Source organism: Triplophysa dalaica, chromosome 13 (assembly GCF_015846415.1).
Source record: "Triplophysa dalaica isolate WHDGS20190420 chromosome 13, ASM1584641v1, whole genome shotgun sequence".
In the NCBI taxonomy this organism is placed as follows: Eukaryota; Metazoa; Chordata; class Actinopteri; order Cypriniformes; family Nemacheilidae; genus Triplophysa; species Triplophysa dalaica.
Window position 1 is genome coordinate 2,303,270 of NC_079554.1, and position 18,114 is coordinate 2,321,383.

At 37.7% G+C, this 18,114-nt stretch overlaps 1 protein-coding gene across 1 annotated transcript; it reads right to left on the bottom strand.

Moving 5' to 3' along the window:
* Window positions 1-1,082: 1,082 nt before the first annotated feature.
* ppp2r5a (protein phosphatase 2, regulatory subunit B', alpha isoform) lies at window positions 1,083-18,102 on the bottom strand. The gene is made up of 13 exons (XM_056764163.1): window positions 17,479-18,102; window positions 10,372-10,568; window positions 10,181-10,282; window positions 9,544-9,636; window positions 7,738-7,868; window positions 6,644-6,703; window positions 5,465-5,573; window positions 4,995-5,048; window positions 3,990-4,040; window positions 2,989-3,108; window positions 2,736-2,863; window positions 2,542-2,643; window positions 1,083-2,456 (listed from the first exon to the last, which is right to left on the bottom strand). The coding sequence occupies exons 1-13, from the start codon at window positions 17,633-17,635 to the stop codon at window positions 2,255-2,257; spliced, it is 1,506 nt and encodes a 501-aa protein (XP_056620141.1). The 5' UTR covers window positions 17,636-18,102; the 3' UTR covers window positions 1,083-2,254.
* Between the last annotated feature and the right edge of the window lie 12 nt (window positions 18,103-18,114).

Genomic DNA, 18,114 nt, shown 5'->3' on the forward strand with positions numbered 1-18,114 from the left:
GTCAGAGGATGACATTTGCTGTGTTATATTTGTGATGAATGAATCCCTCCACTGGTCACTGACCTTTATTTAAAAGCCATCATCATTAAAGCAGCTTCCATCATCCATCATTACAAAACACACCAGCTCATTAAAAAAATACACTTTCTCTATAAACAACATGAGCTTCTTTGCAAACCTTACATTCAAATATTTTATTCATGCCTTTCATATTAAACTATATTTATATATATTACAGTTTACATTTTTAGACCATTTTTGTTATAGTCTACTTTTAAAAATATAAATAGTACTGTGTATCAGAATTGTCCTAATCAACCACGTGACTTCTTAGATCTGCATATTAAACCCAATTACAGTTTTATTTTACACTCACCTAAAGGATTATTAGGAACACCATACTAATACTGTGTTTGACCCCCTTTCACCGTCAGAACTGCCTTAATTCTACGTGGCATTGATTCAATAAGGTGCTGAAAGCATTCTTTAGAAATGTTGGCCCATATTGATAGGATAGAATCTTACAGTTGATGGAGATTTGTGGGATGCACGAAGCTCCCGTTCCACCACATCCCAAAGATGCTCTATTGGGTTGAGATCTGGTGACTGTGGGGGCCATTTTAGTACAGTGAACTCATTGTCATGTTGAAGAAACCAATTTGAAATGATTGGAGCTTTGTGACATGGTGCATTATCCTGCTGGAAGGAGACATCAGAGGATGGGTACATGGTGGTCATAAAGGGATGGACATGGTCAGAAACAATGCTCAGGTAGGCCGTGGCATTTAAAGATGCCCAATTGGCACTAAGGGGCCTAAAGTGTGCCAAGAAAACATCCCCCACACCATTACACCACCACCATAATTGCATTAATGAGAAATTAAACAGGTGTTCCTAATAATCCTTTTGGTGAGTGTATATATCAATCAGATTTATTTGAATGATACACCGAACACTCTTCTCTTCTGTGTCATTTGTGTTTGGCTGTTTTGTGTTTAATGACTGTTCTCAGTAATAGCTCCGGTGAAAATCAACATAAAGAATGGAGTCGTATAATGCATAAAGATCACCAATCTGACATGGAAAATATAAACGTTGGCATTTTAATGCAGGGCAGCTCATTGCAACAAAACAATTATTTCACATTCTCACAGCAAAAGTTTTTTCAGCAAAATAAAGGAACATGTAATAATGCTTAAGAACCTTTTTGATTGAAGCAAAAAAAGCACAACTTAAAAGTTAAATGGAATGTCAATGACATATTTTTAAAACATTATATTATAATCTAAAGGTAAACGCATCTTGAGACATTATAAGAATACTATTTTGGAAATGTTTTTGGGAAAATATTGTCATCATTTTTATTGTAGTTGGGCAGTGTTGTATTCTCCCTGAGATGAGTTAAACCCAGGGGCGGTCCGGGAAGCAAATTCGGCCCTGGATTATTCGCCCCGCATCTTCCCTCCTCCAATTTTGTTCACCTGGAAGGGGGTTGGGTGGCGAGGGTGTGTTTGATGGCATCGGCCCTCCACCAATTCTGGGGGGGGGTTGTATGTAACATGTGCATTGCGTAACATGCATACGTGTCCGACTTGCTAAAGCCTTTCGCATTGCGTACATTTGAGTTTATAATACGTCCAGCAGTCCACCCCTGGTCACCACTGTTCTGGACTTTGACAGAATGTCCTAATGGTTAGTCCGCCCCTGGTTACAGCTAAAATAGAGTGTAATCTGTTTAAATCTAAACACATGCTGTAGAATGTATAGCCAATGGACCCGAAGTAATACGATGAAGCAATTTTTAATATCATTCTTTAAAAGTATGAGGGCATTTTGTAAAGCTCACGAATCACATGGTGATAGCGATGCACCGCTCACCAGATCCACTTTTTTGCAGCACAATAATAAGGTCTATGCTTATAAAATATATAGCTAAAAACAAAACTTAATTAAAGCCTTAATATCTTACAAGGATTATCACAGGAAATTAAATTTGCAGTGAAGGCAGGAATACTATAGTATACTTACTGTAGTTATATACTAGGAACACACTTTACATCCAAAAAAGACATACAGTACATAAAATATATGATCTGTTTTCTGGAAGAAAAATAGCATTTTGACTTCGTCCTTAAAAAACCCTTTCTCTTTGTTAAAATAGAAAGATTATTGCTCACATAAGGTCCACAGCTATGTTTCTCTACGGCAGGTTACATCTGTAAAGCAGTAGTCATGAGAAACAGGCGCGGTCGTGTCATTCAGCACAGGTGAGCTTCTCACTGCTGTCTGTGATGACTTCTGCTGGCTTTTCATCTTTATAGAGGTTGTTGTTGTTGTTGTTATTGTTGCTGTGGGTAAACTGGACGTCGTGTTTGTTATTCTGAACCGTCTCCTGCAGTCTCAGTTCATCTAGTTTCCTCCACAGTTCCTCTCGTTCCTGCTCTCTCTTCTTCTCTCTGAGGACACACGTGAAAAGCCTGTCACGGGGTGCAGACAGTGTCATTATATACACAATCCGAGCGGGAAAGATGATAGTCTTACCGCTGTCTGTCGGATTTGTATGAAGCTGTTAGTTCGTCAAATAGTTTGCTGTTCATCTCCATCAATGTTTTTAAAACATTATAGACCAGTGCCACAATCGTCCTGATGAATATACAAGTTAAAGACTTCAAACTACAGGGATTACAAAGCAAAAATAATACAAAAGTCTAATTAAAGAAAGTGAAAACTCATACGGGTTCCAGTGTTCCTTGGAGATCCGATACAAGCTTCCAAACATGATGGGAAGGATTTTGGCATTGTTCTCCTCAATCAGGCTCAAAATATATTCGTTGTTCCAGAAGTATAGCGCACGCTCTGCCACCTGCATACAGAGAGCCATCTTAATAACAAATCATAATATAAAGCAAGAATGCAAGAATTATGTGTTTGTAACCGTTATTCTGAGATGGGTTGTTTGATAAACTTGATCGTATCTCCACACTATACCTGAAAATGAGGGCTGGCTACACATCTAGAGATCTGTTTAAATAAAGGCTCCTGAATCTTCTTGAACTGTGTGGGTTCAATAACATCCAAGATCTCCTCAATTTCACCTAGAAACATGACCTACACAGGACAGAAACATCACCAAAATCAGACAACCAGCAAGATTGAAAGTGAAGATGGACCGATATATCGGAATCATAAACATTTGCTCAGTAACTTTTAATCAAAGTGCAGCTTTAATGTGTCAGAGGAGAACTGGCCCTCCTGGCGGAGACTGGTTTCGCACCAGTTTTTTCTCTTCCATTTTATTCATCATTGGAGTTTTGGTTCCTCACCACTTGGTCGTGTTGACTTGCTCACTGGGTTGCTCGCTGTTTTTTAAGATTAGCTGTTTGGCTAAATTCCATCAACATTGCTTTATTAGAATATTGCTTTATTTACTGCACCGTTTTCTGCCTCTTTCAGCGTTTTCTTTTTCTCTTCTCCTGTAAAGGTGCTTTGAAACAATACACATTGTAAAAAGCACTATATAAATTAAATTGGTCGATTAAATAATTTTTTCACACTATCGGCTGATAGTTTACAAACAGCCGATGATCAGAGCCAATATATCTTGTCAATCAAAAGAGATAAAAGCAAGTGCAGTGAATTTCTGCTCTGTACATAGAAAATGTTAAGAAACAACACCAGTTCAATGTTCAATATTTATAGATATAAATCAATAATATTCAGAAAGTTAAGAAATATTAATTTAATCTTCAGAATCGGTATAGGCGGATATCACTATAAATAATCGGCTATCGGTGGAGGTATATAGTATCCGTGCATCTCTCATTTAAAGCTTTTGAAACTAGAGGTAAACAAGAATAAAGAACGCAATCTTACAACCAGGCCGTTTATTACACATCATACAGGACATTTCTTTAAAGCATTCACATGAATGGCATTCACATTACTTAGTCATGCTGGGAACGTTTCATAACTTAAACTTATGTCCTTACCTCTTTCTGACTACACGTCTTGGGCCAAATTTTAAGAAGCCCTCGAATCACCTACAAGGGAAACGGTAAATGGAAATTAATACACGTCAAAAAAAATTGGTAACATCATCTAGCTTTCAATGAACACATGCAGCAGTCTGTGAAAATTAAATGAAAAAGTTGATTCCTGCATCAATCCTATTATACTGTTATATAGGATGTTTGATTTTGAGTTCTTAAAGTGTCACGAAACTTCCCCTTTCAGCTACATTCTACCTCACTGTCGTTTTTGAGAAATGCAATTAAAATGGCGTGAATGCTGTGAGAAGAAGAGCCGTTAAAAACCGGCAAACACAAGTCGCTGTCATGAACAATTAGGAGAAATGTCTTCTCATTGGTCAAGAAAACACAGTCTCATGAATAAAATTAAGACACTGACGTGTCATCTATGTAGTATTGTACATCCTTTGTCCAGATGAGGATTTTAAACCCGGAAGGCAAAAAGAGCACAAAAAGCTGTCATAACTTACAGCTTCTAACATTGTTTTCTATGATGTGCAACACAACCAACTTTGTTTACATCTAAATAAATGATGTTTATTTTTTCGTGGCTCTTTAAAGAGGTCATGCAATCCTTTTTTTAATCAACAATCTGACATCTACTACTTTTAATTAAGAACACACAGGTGTGTACATTTTTGAGCCAATCAACGAACCCATAGATGCCATGTGACATATCGCCCATAACAGTCATGACAAAATTGACAAAAGTCTGTCTGACTGGTTTTGAACCAGCGAGAAAAGGATACAAGTTCTTTAGAGCTAATCTATATGATGCCATTTTTATTCCAACAAAATAAAAACACTCACCTATGCAATTGAATAATCAAAAAAATTCTTCATAATGCCAAAGTATTTTTTATGTATATTATCTAATGCGTGCTGTTACAATTTTAAAGCATTTTAAAATGAATTCATGGGATGGAAAGGTGAGCTGTGGTCTGGATGTAATGATGTGAGCAGTACCGTCTCAGTGAGCGTGGGGTCCTTCTCTAAAAACTGCACCACACCATACGCCAGCTGAAAGACAGCAGGTTCACATCAGTGAATGAATGGCCTGACTGAACAAACGTTTGCTAGGTCAATACGTTTGAGACACACACACAAATATTATTTTCGAACTAACCCACCAAATATCTGCACATGAATATAACACCACAACATTGACGGAGTTATTTCAATGGATGCTGACCATATTTCTTGGGTTATTACTCGTCTGTAAGAATAATTGCCCAGCTTGCCCATGCATCTAATTTTCCGTTCTCAAGCATTTATGCATTTTGTCAGATGCTAACGTCCTGATCCAATGTAAAGCATGTATGAGTGTTCCCTGAGAATTTGAACCCAACACCTTTACACTAGAAAAAAACTCTTCTATAAGCAGGTTAAGTGTATTTTTATTGAATCCTCCATGTGTTGTGATGGTGTTGAGGTACCTGTGCATGGAAAAGCGCTAGTGCCTTGACAGTGTGCAGAGGAATGAGGATCTTCATCAGGAACTGCTTGTGTTCGGTTTTCAGTGGAAGAGCGAAGCCATTGATGATGCTGCCATTACAAACAGACACACAACTTATGTCACCTTGACACAAAATGACAGGGCGACTGATTCATGTTCCAACGATAATTTGAAGTATCAGTATTAATCCCCACCGATAGTTTTTCCAGATTGCGTTTGAGAAGACGCAACAGGGAAAGCTCTACTGTGATACGCAGGTAGTGAGTACAGAGTAAAACAGCGACCTCTAGTGTCGGAAATAAAACTAATATTGACAGCCTGTTTGGTTTGAGAGGTGAGATGGAAAGCGTCAGATGGGGGTTTCAAAGTGACAAGGTAGAGAAGTTGTAGTAAACATGATGTTAAAAAGTAATTAATTTATTGATTAAATGCTGCATTAATGGAGAACAGCAGTGCTTTTGCCGACAGGGCTGAGAGCGTGCTAACAGTGGTAGTATATTAGCTTAAGACGGGTGACAAAATACAAGCAAAAAAAATCAATTTATTATTGTAACTATGGATTGGCATTTGTCAGTCTACTGACATAGGTATATGTGTGTGCGTTTATACACGGAAAGCAGATAGAGATGATAGAGACAGCACGAACGGCTAATGTAAAGGACATTCATTTTATTGTGAACAAACACGCATGTGAACACGACAATATATATTATATTGTAAAATATTACAATGGTTTCGTCATTCTTAAATGCTAATTTGGTGCCAAGAATTGCTATAATTATTAGAAATGTAGAAATTACCTACTTATATTTTTGTTGAAATCATACACTGGAGTTAAATATTTATTAGTATAGTTTAATGGTTCAAGCAATAGTGTTTATTGTTGATATACACTTTTTTACTTGAAGTGTTTTTATTTTAAATACATAAAAAACACTGATAATGAATCGTTATCGTTAGTTACTGACCACCTTAGTTATTGTTATCAGCAAAATCCAATATCAGTCGACCTCTAAAAATGACATAACATTAGAGACTGATCAATGTCAATAAGATACAGTCATATATCACAACAGCTATCAGAGTCAACTCAGACCCTATACAGTCTTTAAATGCGCTTTATCAAATCTATTTGGAAGAATGATGAAAAGAACCTCACCTGCCCAGAATCTCTAGAAGTTCAGCCACTCCATTAAAGTGCTCTGTTTCGTAGATGAACCTGAAAAATCAAACCTGCATTGAGGCTTTCTACATAACGTTGCTGTACAAATAACACTTCATTTATCAAATGATTAAATAACGCGTTGTTAAAGATAACACACATTTTAATACTTTTTATTGGTTAGAGATTTGCAAAACCCAGTGAGCAACATAAAGGGATACTAAAAATAATAACTTGTGGCAAAAAATAAAAACACGAAATATGAACATACAATGTTTGAGAAGGAAAGCAGGAATTCGCTAGTTACACAAAATGGCACTGGAGAGTATTTGGGACGCCAGAGTCGGCAGAGTAATATCCGGTCGTATAACACTACATGGCAAGAGAAGGATTTTCGCTCTGCAAATATGGGTGTTTTTTAGATAAAAAAGAAGTGTAATCAAACATGCCAAATCCTCTTTACATTGCTGTGCATGTATAGTCGGATAGTTTTATACGACCGAAGATTTGTCTGTGGACTCTGGCGTCACAAAAGCTCACCGGTGCCATCTTGTGCAGCTAGCCCATAAACATTTTATATACACCATCACTAATGAAAAGATTTAAACTTATTGTACACATGAACATTAATCATCATTAAAAAACTAAATGAACTGTCTTTAACTTAGAGTAGAGGTAAAATGTAAAGTATAAAAATCTGATTTCACAGAGCATCCATCGGCCATACATATATCGTACACATATTAGCTATTTACAGATATCATTTAAAATTCGCTTAAATTTTTTAAATGAAAACTTAGGCAATGATAGCATAACACAAAAATAGCAATGACTATCATTTTTTTTTATGCATGTACTGCAAGATCCTGCAGACTACGCCAAATGATCTATCAAACGTTTGAAAACAAGACAAGTCCTGCAAAACTTACTAACTTAAGTACACTTTTGCTAACTTATAAATTCAACAAAGTTCTGGAAAAGGTGCGTTCATTGAAATACCACTTAACCTCACCTCTGGTCACTTCTGAAAGATATATAGAGAACATTTGTACTGTACATTATATAATGTGTGTCAAAAAAGCGTCTCTTACTTCAGAAAAATGTTGTTGATGTGTTTCCGTATGAAGGCACGCAAACCCAGAAACTTCCCATAGATGCGATGCAGAACCGTTTTTAAAAACTCCCTCTCGCGAGGATCTTCACTGTCAAACAGTTCTAACAGCTCCAAGGTCAAAGGAAAAGAGACAGAAACAAAAGATTATTTGATTATCCAGTATTATATATTGCACAAATACTGTTCAGATTTTTCCCTTTAAGTAAACACATTTGTGTAACACTTTTCACAAGGAGTTCAAAATGTTGCATTAAGAGCTAAAATAAATGTTTTGTTTTGCAGTCAAGAAGTTATTCAGGATGTTGCCACTATGTGGGATGAGATAATGTGATAAAAGCCACTCTTATAATGACCGTATTCTTGATATTTTTCTATTTTATTTAGACTTTCCCCTCAAAGCAAGCATTGGCCAGTCTGAACTACTAAAAGCCCAACTTCATGATGCTTATGCTAACAGTATCATCAATGAACACGTTTTCAGTACATAAACTATTATACTGTATTAAATAAGGATTTATTTCAAAATATTTCAATGAAATCAAAAATAAAACAACACACAACACAGTCTGTATTTCCATGTGATAAACAACAGGTTCCCTGCTGCCCGCGACTCTTAATAGAATATTTTATGGGAATGGTTTCATCTGGCAATGTCAACTGTAATGTCACATTAGCCCGTGTTTGCACAAGCGCACGTTATGTAATCCATTATCATAGCTACCTTTTGCCCCGGGACAATGAACCCCTGCTGTGAGTGATGCATCTGTCTGACAGCCGCCTTTATGCAATATGGTGTTATTTGTTTGACATTAATGAGGTCGAAAACATCAACAAATCGAAAGCAAAATCCAAACGGGGTTAGAAACGCTCATCTCTGCACATGCATGGCGTCTCATTTCTAGCCATCACCAGTCGAGCATTGCTTTATCCCCCTCTAGTGTTTATCTCGTGCACATCTGAAAGGGATTTTACACAAGGCAGTCAGGTGGTCACCTATCATCAGGACCCCACCGCACCGCACATGCATTGATAGAGCTGGTCGATTGTCCTGTATTACTCATGTGTATTCTGATGTCTCTAATTGACTTTTCCATTTCATTTTGAGAACCACAGAGGGGGGATTTTGAATCTGTGCTCCTCATGTCGACTAGAATCAAAACAAACCTCATTTACTTCATATATATTCTTGCTCTTCGTTAAATCCGGTTTGATTTTTAAACAACAAAACAGAAATCATCTGTTTAGGTCGACAAAAGCAAGTATTATTAAACCGCATATCTACTCAAATAAGTGTGTCATCGCTCTCTCTGACCCGGCTCAGACTGCAGTGCTCCGTCTTTCCTTCCTGTGGCGTAAACAACGGGCCGCTATTTAAAGCAGCCCAGGAAACGCTCTCATCATGGAAACTCGTCCTGACCACCTTCTCCGCTGAATCTAGATCCCGGAGCATTCTGTGCACTCGGGGGGAATGACCGGGTCGAGATGGACAGTTGATGACCTGCTGGTTACGATGGGACAGAGGCTGTCTGTGCGAGATCCAAGAGAGGAAAGCCCCTCTCAAGCGTACAATTATATTTTTCCAAATAATTTCTTTAGCGTTGTGACAGAGAGAGGTCAGAAAAACAACGGTCCAACTAACTTCAATAGTAATGCATTCATAAACCCAATGCATTTCACAGCATTACACAGTACCCGTGGAACATGTCTCTGGTATTAAAATGGGCCCAGAGAGGTCAATACTCCAACGTATTAAAAAATAGAAAATAGATGTTTGGATTTATACCTGTAACACAAACTTCTGGTCAATGTAACGCTTGGCAATACTTGGTTGGAAGTCTGGATTTTCTAGGAATCGAAGTAAAAACTCATACACCAACTGTAAAAACAAGGAATAAAATTAAAATCAAGATTTGATGTACCCCTAGTGTATCCAGCATTATATTTCATAGCAAATACAAATATATAACCTATATTTATGTTACATCATTACATTTACCATTTCCACAAGACATTTAGGTTTTGTTCCGACAGCCAGCAAAAATCTAATTTCCCCACTTCCATATGTGGAATACAATGTACATGACTTATTTTCTTTATCTAAACACAAACTTTTTAACTGGGACTCAACATGACCAAGCTCCAAAAAGCAAATTCATCCACTATTAAAAAAAAGTGATTAATAATTTAATAATCTTCTATATGATATGCATGTGAGAGATGTCATGTTTCATCACAAGTGTGAGCAGTCAGATCTAAGGATCGGATTCAAAAGGCAATTCAGATTGACGTGCAATGTGAACAAAGCCTGCTTGCTATTGATTTCATGCTACTTAATGCACAAAAAGATTATAAATATTTAAACAAAACATGTGTTTGTGTAAAATGGCTTGTACTGAACAAGACATCAGGTCGCAGCAAACCTGCATATGCGGCCAGGAAACCTCCAGGGTCGGTTCATCTTCTTCTGGGTCAAAGTCTGGGTTTTCACTGGGTGGAAGCGTCCTGAATAAATTTGTGGTAACCTGGAAGAAAAATGTCCAGAAATGTTTCACTTCAATGGTCTGTGCAATGAATGACATTATGGTTAGGTGGATGTGTCTGTCATGCTGACCATACTGGTGATCTCAGGATACACAGGCTCCACCAGCACACCTCTGTTGGTGGACACATACTCCACGAGTTCGGTCAGAGTGGCTCGCTTGGTCTCTTTGCTCTTGAGGTCGGTGACCGAGTCCACGAAGTCGAACAATACACAGCACTGCAGTAGTTTCTGCACAAACAGCTCCTGTTGCTCTGTGGAAGACGCATCTGAAAAAAAAAAACATATATTTATGCATCAACATATTAATGCAGAGCTCCATTGGATCATAAAATGGCAACAGATGCAATTACGAAAATGTTCTTTAGGAGGCACCATTTCATTTATTTTTCTCTTTCTCAAAATGATGTCATGAAATCATCACTTAATACCAATAAAGCCACCTGTCCTCAGATCAGACCTCATTTCTTCATGTAAACTGCAATCATATCATGTTGCACATCATGAGAGGTAATATCCCTGCAGACAATCTTATTTCCATTGAATGAAATGCCAAGAGCTTCTGACACGCTGACATTATCAAAATCACACGGTTACAAAAATGAATTCCAATTACTTCTAAGATCTGGAAGCAGAGACAGTAGGAGATTCTTGTTTCTGTAGTTGTGTGGTGTGTGTGTGTGTGTGTGTGTATGTGCTGATCTAGCTGAATGCTTGACCGCACAGGAATGCTTCAATCTGACTCTTGGGAGTTTTTTTTAATCTAGTAATGAAGACAAAACTCCCAGAAATAAGACAAAAGGCCAAACCACAGCTGGTTAGCTCTTCCGTTAAAAGATGTCTTATTACTTACAAAGAAAAACAAAAATGAATGTAAGACGTGATGATGCTCTTGAATCAAAACAACAGATTCTTATGAAGCCTTTCACACCAGGTGTAACGTTCACGCTCTAAAAAAAAGGGGTTGGCCATTGGCTTCGCTCCATCAAATCACATATGTGAATAGACCTGCACCGTGCTGATCTGCATGTTGCAATGGATACAATGTCAATGGGAAATAAGCTTTACATAAGCAGCACAACCGGGCCTCACCCTCTTTCTTGCGTATTACCAGGGGTGGGGTTTCTTTTGGACTACTTCAATGATGAATGCACGTGCTTCATCGAGCTTTACCGTGCCGCCCCCCGAATAAGAAGAAAGCTTCAGCTGAAGAAAAGAAATCGTACATCAGGGATGGCACAAGGGTAAAGGGTCACAGAATGTTCATACTTTGGTGAACTTTGAATGCACAAAACTAAAATCATGATCACCCTCTTCTATATAATGATCTATCCTGTTGCGCCTTGAACCCCCAGGCAACCAAAGAGTTTCAACAAGTGCTTTTGAGATCGTATCTTAGATAAGCATGAACAGGTTTTCTCAGTATGAGAGAACTGGTTTTATCAAGCAATATTTGGGTCATTCTGACAAAACCACTGAAACATGTTAGTAAAGATTTGAATTTGAAAACATATAATTCATTAACACAAAAATTATCATAATTAACATAGCTGTGTTCTCCACCTTGTACAAAGCATATTTTAACACAGTAATAAAATACATAAATAATTCATTCCTTTTTCAGCTGAAATTCTCATTACAGTAACATGTTCAGATTTGTGCATTATACGTTGAAATTTAAAACATTCTGTAAAAACAATTGGATGTTCTTCTAGATGTTCTCCAATGGCAAAAAAGATGATTGACAGGAATATCCATGTATATTAAAAATTAAGAAATAGTGGAAAAAAGAAGTGTCCATGAACCAATGTTCTTGTCACGCTGTATACACAACTTTCTTCATTCTCACAACCGATACAGCTAGTTTTCTGCATTTAAAAAATTTGACACATAGTTTTATTTCTGAATATATAATATACTTTTAATGTACTTTTTTTTAGCAAATCTTTAATGTAAAAAAAAATTGTAAAACTGGCAGTAAAAGTTTTAGAATGAATGCTTTTAAACATGTCATATCCTGTTTTGGATGACCAAAAAGGAAATATGTTGATGCACGTGTTGTTTGGAAAATCATGTCTGACAACTTAAACCAAGGAAATCCGCATTGGTAACTTCACAACGACTAAAATACACCACTTTAGTCATATCGATCTCCATAAACACCAGAAGCATCATCATAAAGTGATGAGTCTGACCTTGACAGAATACGAGGCAAAATATTTCACATGGTACAGTTCTCCATCCACATCAGAGGAGGTTAAACATTTTTTACCATGTTGTATATTAAAGTACAACGGCATGTTAGTTTCGGTACAGAATAATACTGGATCTTGTAATCTGAGGATACCTAATCCAAAACAAAATACTAAAACAATACAAGCTTGAAAAGCAATTAACCTAAAAGTTTATTTCAGTGATTTGTTGTTCTTTTGGCAAAGACTGTCTGTATGCCATGCCTCTGGTGAATTCATGTCGCTTTTTCACTCACAGAGGATTTACCAGTGTAAGCCACTCGCATACAGAGCTGGAGGGGTTCTGAGTCTGACACAACCCCACCGCTACACTATTAATACACCTTATGTAACCGATCTGAATGCCACTGTCCCTGTGTCTTTCCCAGACCACATCTGCTTAGACTCACTGTCTTTGACACAAAACTGAGCCAAGTTGCCATACATAATCAAGCTCGCTTCACGAGCACCAGGAACACAGCCGAGAGCTTCACGTTGACTTGCCCTAATGCACACAAGAGCAGGATGAGTCAGTCAATTTGTCGAGGTTCCCATTAACACCCCGGGCATGTGGTTGCCATGGCTACATTACCGGCCCCTGGAGAGTCGAGTCGTCATGTCAGTATTTCTAATATGACCGTAAATTCTGTTACAGCGGTTTCATACTGTCAACTTGCTTTTCAAATACATGAGAATACGACTGTGGAAACAGTAAGCACTGAGCACATTTCCAAAAATGTCCAACAAGTAGTGCCTAAGGTGATATACACGCTAAACTTTTAGTGTAGGCTATTTTCAGTCATTTATTTTTACACATGATATTTTATGGGAAGCCATGCATGAAATAAACAAGGATAACTATAAAGACAAGTTTTAAAAATCTTGCTAAATTTTGGAAAATCAAGTAGTAAAAGCTAGGACAATAACAAATTTCGTTCTCAACAATAATATTGTTTTTCAGCTGATAAATGCTAAAAATTGAACAAAAATAATTATCATCCGTTCATGTTGAAGCTTATATAGTTAATGTAGAGCTGTTCACGGATTTATCACAATTAATCGTATTCAGAATAAAAGTTTTGTGTTTACGTAATATGTCTTTGTGCATTGTGCATTTTCATTTAGTTTTCTTAAACGCACACACGTGTGGAAATATTTGCATGTATATATTTTTAAATATTTCCATATATACATTTATATATAATAATTATATTCAATTTATATATATATATATATATGTATATATATATATATTTTGTTTTCCTTAAATATATGTGTATGTGTATCTGTTTAACAGTAAACAGACATATTATTATAAACACAAACTTTTGTTCTGGACACGATACAGCCCTAAGTTAACGTTATCTTTATAGAAATTGTTCATGGTGTGAACACGCCTTTAACAGCAAACAAGTTACGACACTCACATGGACCTCCATTGGAAGAATGGAATGTGGAAGTAACTTGCGTCATGGAGCCTCCGATGGTTCCAAACATTGCGCTATTGCCCTCTCATTTCAGTGTCTCCCAAACGCATTTGCTGTACAGTTGGTGAAATAACTGCATAATTTTACATTTTAACAAGTTGGCGGTTGAAATTAAATGTTAAAATCAAACACAAATTCGAACTTAAAGAGCTCTATAGGTCACGTCACCCATTCTCTTTACACCACCATACTGGCAGGCAAGAACAGCCTGGATCGAATATAAAAATGAATGGCACCAGCATCAAGGCAACAGAGTTCACTGCTCACTTTAATTCAAAAGATATAGACATGTTCATAGCCAAACTTAATAGATTAAACATAACCGGTCCCAATAATCTCCCCGGGGTGTTTAAAACATGTCAATAAAGCAGTAATACTCAAATCTGGCTCGCGAGATCTATTTCCACACCTGACCAAGCTAATCAAAATATGTCACGTTCAACTTAATGCAGGGCTGTACACATTGCTTGTAATATGACATTAGAAACTGCGAGAGCGATTAGCTTGTTCAGGTCTGTTTAATCATAGGGTGTTCTGAACTCGACCTTAAAATGGATCTCGCGAGGCAGATTTAAGTATCACTGCAATAAAGGAACAGTGGCAGAGCTTGAGATGTACATATGGGGTGGCCAAGGCTACTTCAGGGGGTCCACAGACCATGACAGAAAATGTGTGTAACCCTGACCTGGCATCAAATTGTAAATAAATAAATAATAGAATTGCCGATTAGAGGTACAAATGATAATTTACTTCACAGAGTTTGTCACAAATGTACACAAAAAAGTCTAATTTAATTCTAAATGTATGTAGATTAAATAAATTATAAAATATAAATGAGAAAAATTGTTAACAGTTTAATCCTGATTACTCTTTTTCCTGGCAGAGAAACAAAGCAGCACCAGAGATGTCTTTAAACTGATGTGGATACAGCAGCATTTCCGATGTTATAAATATAGAATTTAAATTCATTCAAGATTCAAACTAAATCATTGATGTTGATTATTGGCCTTGGCTGTCATATGTCAAGTTGTCATCTTGATTATTACTTTCAGATATAAGAAAACATGAAAACCTTCTAGACAAGCAGCGAAGCGTTTACTTATTATTCTATTGCGGTGTGAATTTTCTCTAAGGAACAAAAAAATCAGTTATTCAAACGGGAAATATGTAGAAAACAATCAAGAAACATTCAACATCACTAAAACACTCAATAGCTTTGGGGTAGACATTAGTCTGACTACTCTACATAATGAATCTCTTCCTTGAATCGTATCTGTACTAATGATAAACTTTCTGAGCGTGGCACACTTCAGCACAGCTCTTCATCACCGAGGGATCATTTAAACGCCTCTAATTGGCCAGTATATTCATACATGGAACTTGATTGGCTGTAATTTACCTAATCTTATTTAGATTGCGACTGTTCACCTTGTTGTCATTTTTTTCAAAGCCTCTGAATGTTTACATCAGGGTCAAAAGTTAACAATTTATGTTGAGAACCGATACTAGAGGTGAACTCTATCAATACAGCCGAACATTAACTTACACAAGGGAAATGTTTAGGAATCCTAAACCCAAGGCTAGAGTGAAACTTATTAAAAAAACAATGCTTCCTTCATCTGTATTTCTAAAGTTAGTATGAAAAAAACCACTAACCCTCTCTCTTTCTCTCAACAGGTAGTGGTCGAAACTACTGGCTTTTTTTGAAACTAGTAACTTTGTATTAGCAGATATTGTATTATTACTCCTGTATGACATATCGCTTATTGCTCTGTAACTCTCTGTAATTCACTTCTGATAAAAGTGTCCGCTAAATGACTAAATGTAAATGAATGAAGTACACTTGGATAGAATGATAAAATAAATAAATTAGAAAAAACGCTGGGAATCTTTACACAACGCAAAATCAGGTGAAACGTTAGAAAGTAGGTAGAGAACACTATGATGGTGTGGTTCAACAAAAAAAAATGTCCTGGCTATGTCTGACTTGAAAAGGCTAGCAAGCGTGTACGTTTAAAAATTCCATTGGTTTAGCGAAGTGCAGCGATCCATTTGCTTCTTTTCTATCTTTCGTCAGTCTTAAAAATGAAACCTCACACAACAACTTTTTACCGTTCTAGACAGAGCACAGATAGCGCTAAACGATGCCGTTGTCACGTGCACTGCCGTTGAGTGTCAAAATAGAAGCTTTATTCAATGAGAGGTGAAATCAGATGTCAATCAACATAAGTAGCGAATCAAATTTCGGGGTGGCAGTGGCAACCGGGGTGGCCAATTGGATGTCAGGGGTGTTCAGTGCCACCTTGGACCCCATCTGGCTCAGCCACTGTAAAGGAACAAATAGCATTTCAGACCTGCACTATCCTGATATCTAAAACTTGGAGACAGCTCTCAACAAGAATGTTGAAACTGGCAAGCCTGATTTCAGGCTAAGACAAAACAAGAGTTGCATAATATAACAACCAAGCAAACACACACCATCCGAGGTTTAGGTCAGCGGAAGAAAATATAAGATGGGAAAATGGCTGCACACTAACTTTACCAAACTTTGTTCAACCGTAACGGTTGGGTAACTTTCCAGCTTCTCTCTTTCTCATACATGCAGTATTGACTGATTTACAACACTGACAACCAAGTGACTTGCAGAGGCACAAAACGAGAGCAGGAAATGGGGGAAACCGCAGGTTGGGCTATGACACAAAGATGCTTCCCTTGTTGATAAGAGGAGCCACGACTGAGACGTTATTTTCACACAATCATTGTTTACAGTCTACACCCAAACACCCAGTTGTAAGTGTTATAGTTGGAAATCCTCTAAACGCTTGAGCTTTTAGATTTTCGAAGTATTTCAAGCTTAGAACAGAAAAGTGCGTTGTTTGGCACCAAACCCCACTTAGCTGCTCTAAATTCTCCATGAACCACAGCTTCACAGAAACGATGGCTTTTATCAAACTGTTATACCATACATACCAATGTAATATTATTCATAAAACATATTTCGTCAAGCAATGCTGTTGTTCAGAAACAATTCAACAAAGTGGTTGCCAAGCGACACACAGAAGCAGAAATAGGTTTATTAGGTTAATAATATGTTTTCTTGAGAAGTTTACAACGGCTTCTACCAATCACAGCCAAGAATATGAACTATCAGTTTTATTTACATTTACATTTGTCAGACACGTTTATCCGTCTTACATAATATTACACTACACGATTTTCTTCTAAGTAAGTTATGTGCAATCCCTGGGATCGAACCCATGACCTTGGAGATGCTGACGCCATGTTCTAACCACTGAGCCACATATTATATATGATTTCCTGTATCTCAGGGGTTATACACACAGTATATGCAACTGCATAACAGCGTTAGAAGTGTATTTATATTTCGGACTTATAACATTGAGTCTTCACGGGCGCGCACTAGGCTTTGAGGGTCTATTTCCAGAACTTGATCCTCTTACCTTTGAGCTGCGGGAGCGCGGAGATTTCCGGAGGCGCGGGCCTGCAGCTGTTCGCCGCAAACTGAGACGAGCCCTGAGAAATCCTCTGTCTCTGAGCCTTCCTCACCGATTTCCGTGTGAACCCGTCCACTTTCTCACACGCGGATATCGCAGACATTGTCAGATCAGGTCTATCCGATAAACAAATCGCGCATGTATTGAATGTGCATTAGATTTTCCTAAACTCCACAGAGCCCATTAAATGACACGCGCTGTCAATCCCGTCTACTGCATGCTTTCCATTCCACGCAATCCACAGGTATTTTGCTTTGATAAGTCATTGACGTACGAAAGCGCAAAATCAGACAACAGTAAGTTTTAACATGTCGAAATGTTTAAATCAATCCAAGGCGCCCGCGCGCGAGTCTCAGCTGCTGCGCTTCGTCAAACTCGCACGTCCGCGAACTTTGCTCCACGAGCACGATTCAAGATGTCAGTATCCAGCCGAAATACCGAGTCACGATCACCCAAACGCGCGAAATAAACGCCACGCATCGCCGACGCAGGGCTTCAATGAAAATCTGCCGGCGTCATGAACTTCATCCAGCCGCTGTTGCGCTTCACTGACTGAGGTAAAAAATAAAACCTGCGTGGCTT

Coding starts and splice junctions, on each gene's coding strand:
- ppp2r5a (XM_056764163.1), bottom strand. CDS start 17,635: ATGTCTGCGATATCCGCGTGTGAGAAAGTGGACGGGTTCACACGGAAA. Junction 10,283..10,371: donor ATCCTGAGATCACCAGTATG/GTCAGCATGACA, acceptor TTTTTCTTCCAG/GTTACCACAAATTTATTCAG. Junction 5,049..5,464: donor TAGCGCTTTTCCATGCACAG/GTACCTCAACAC, acceptor GCTGTCTTTCAG/CTGGCGTATGGTGTGGTGCA.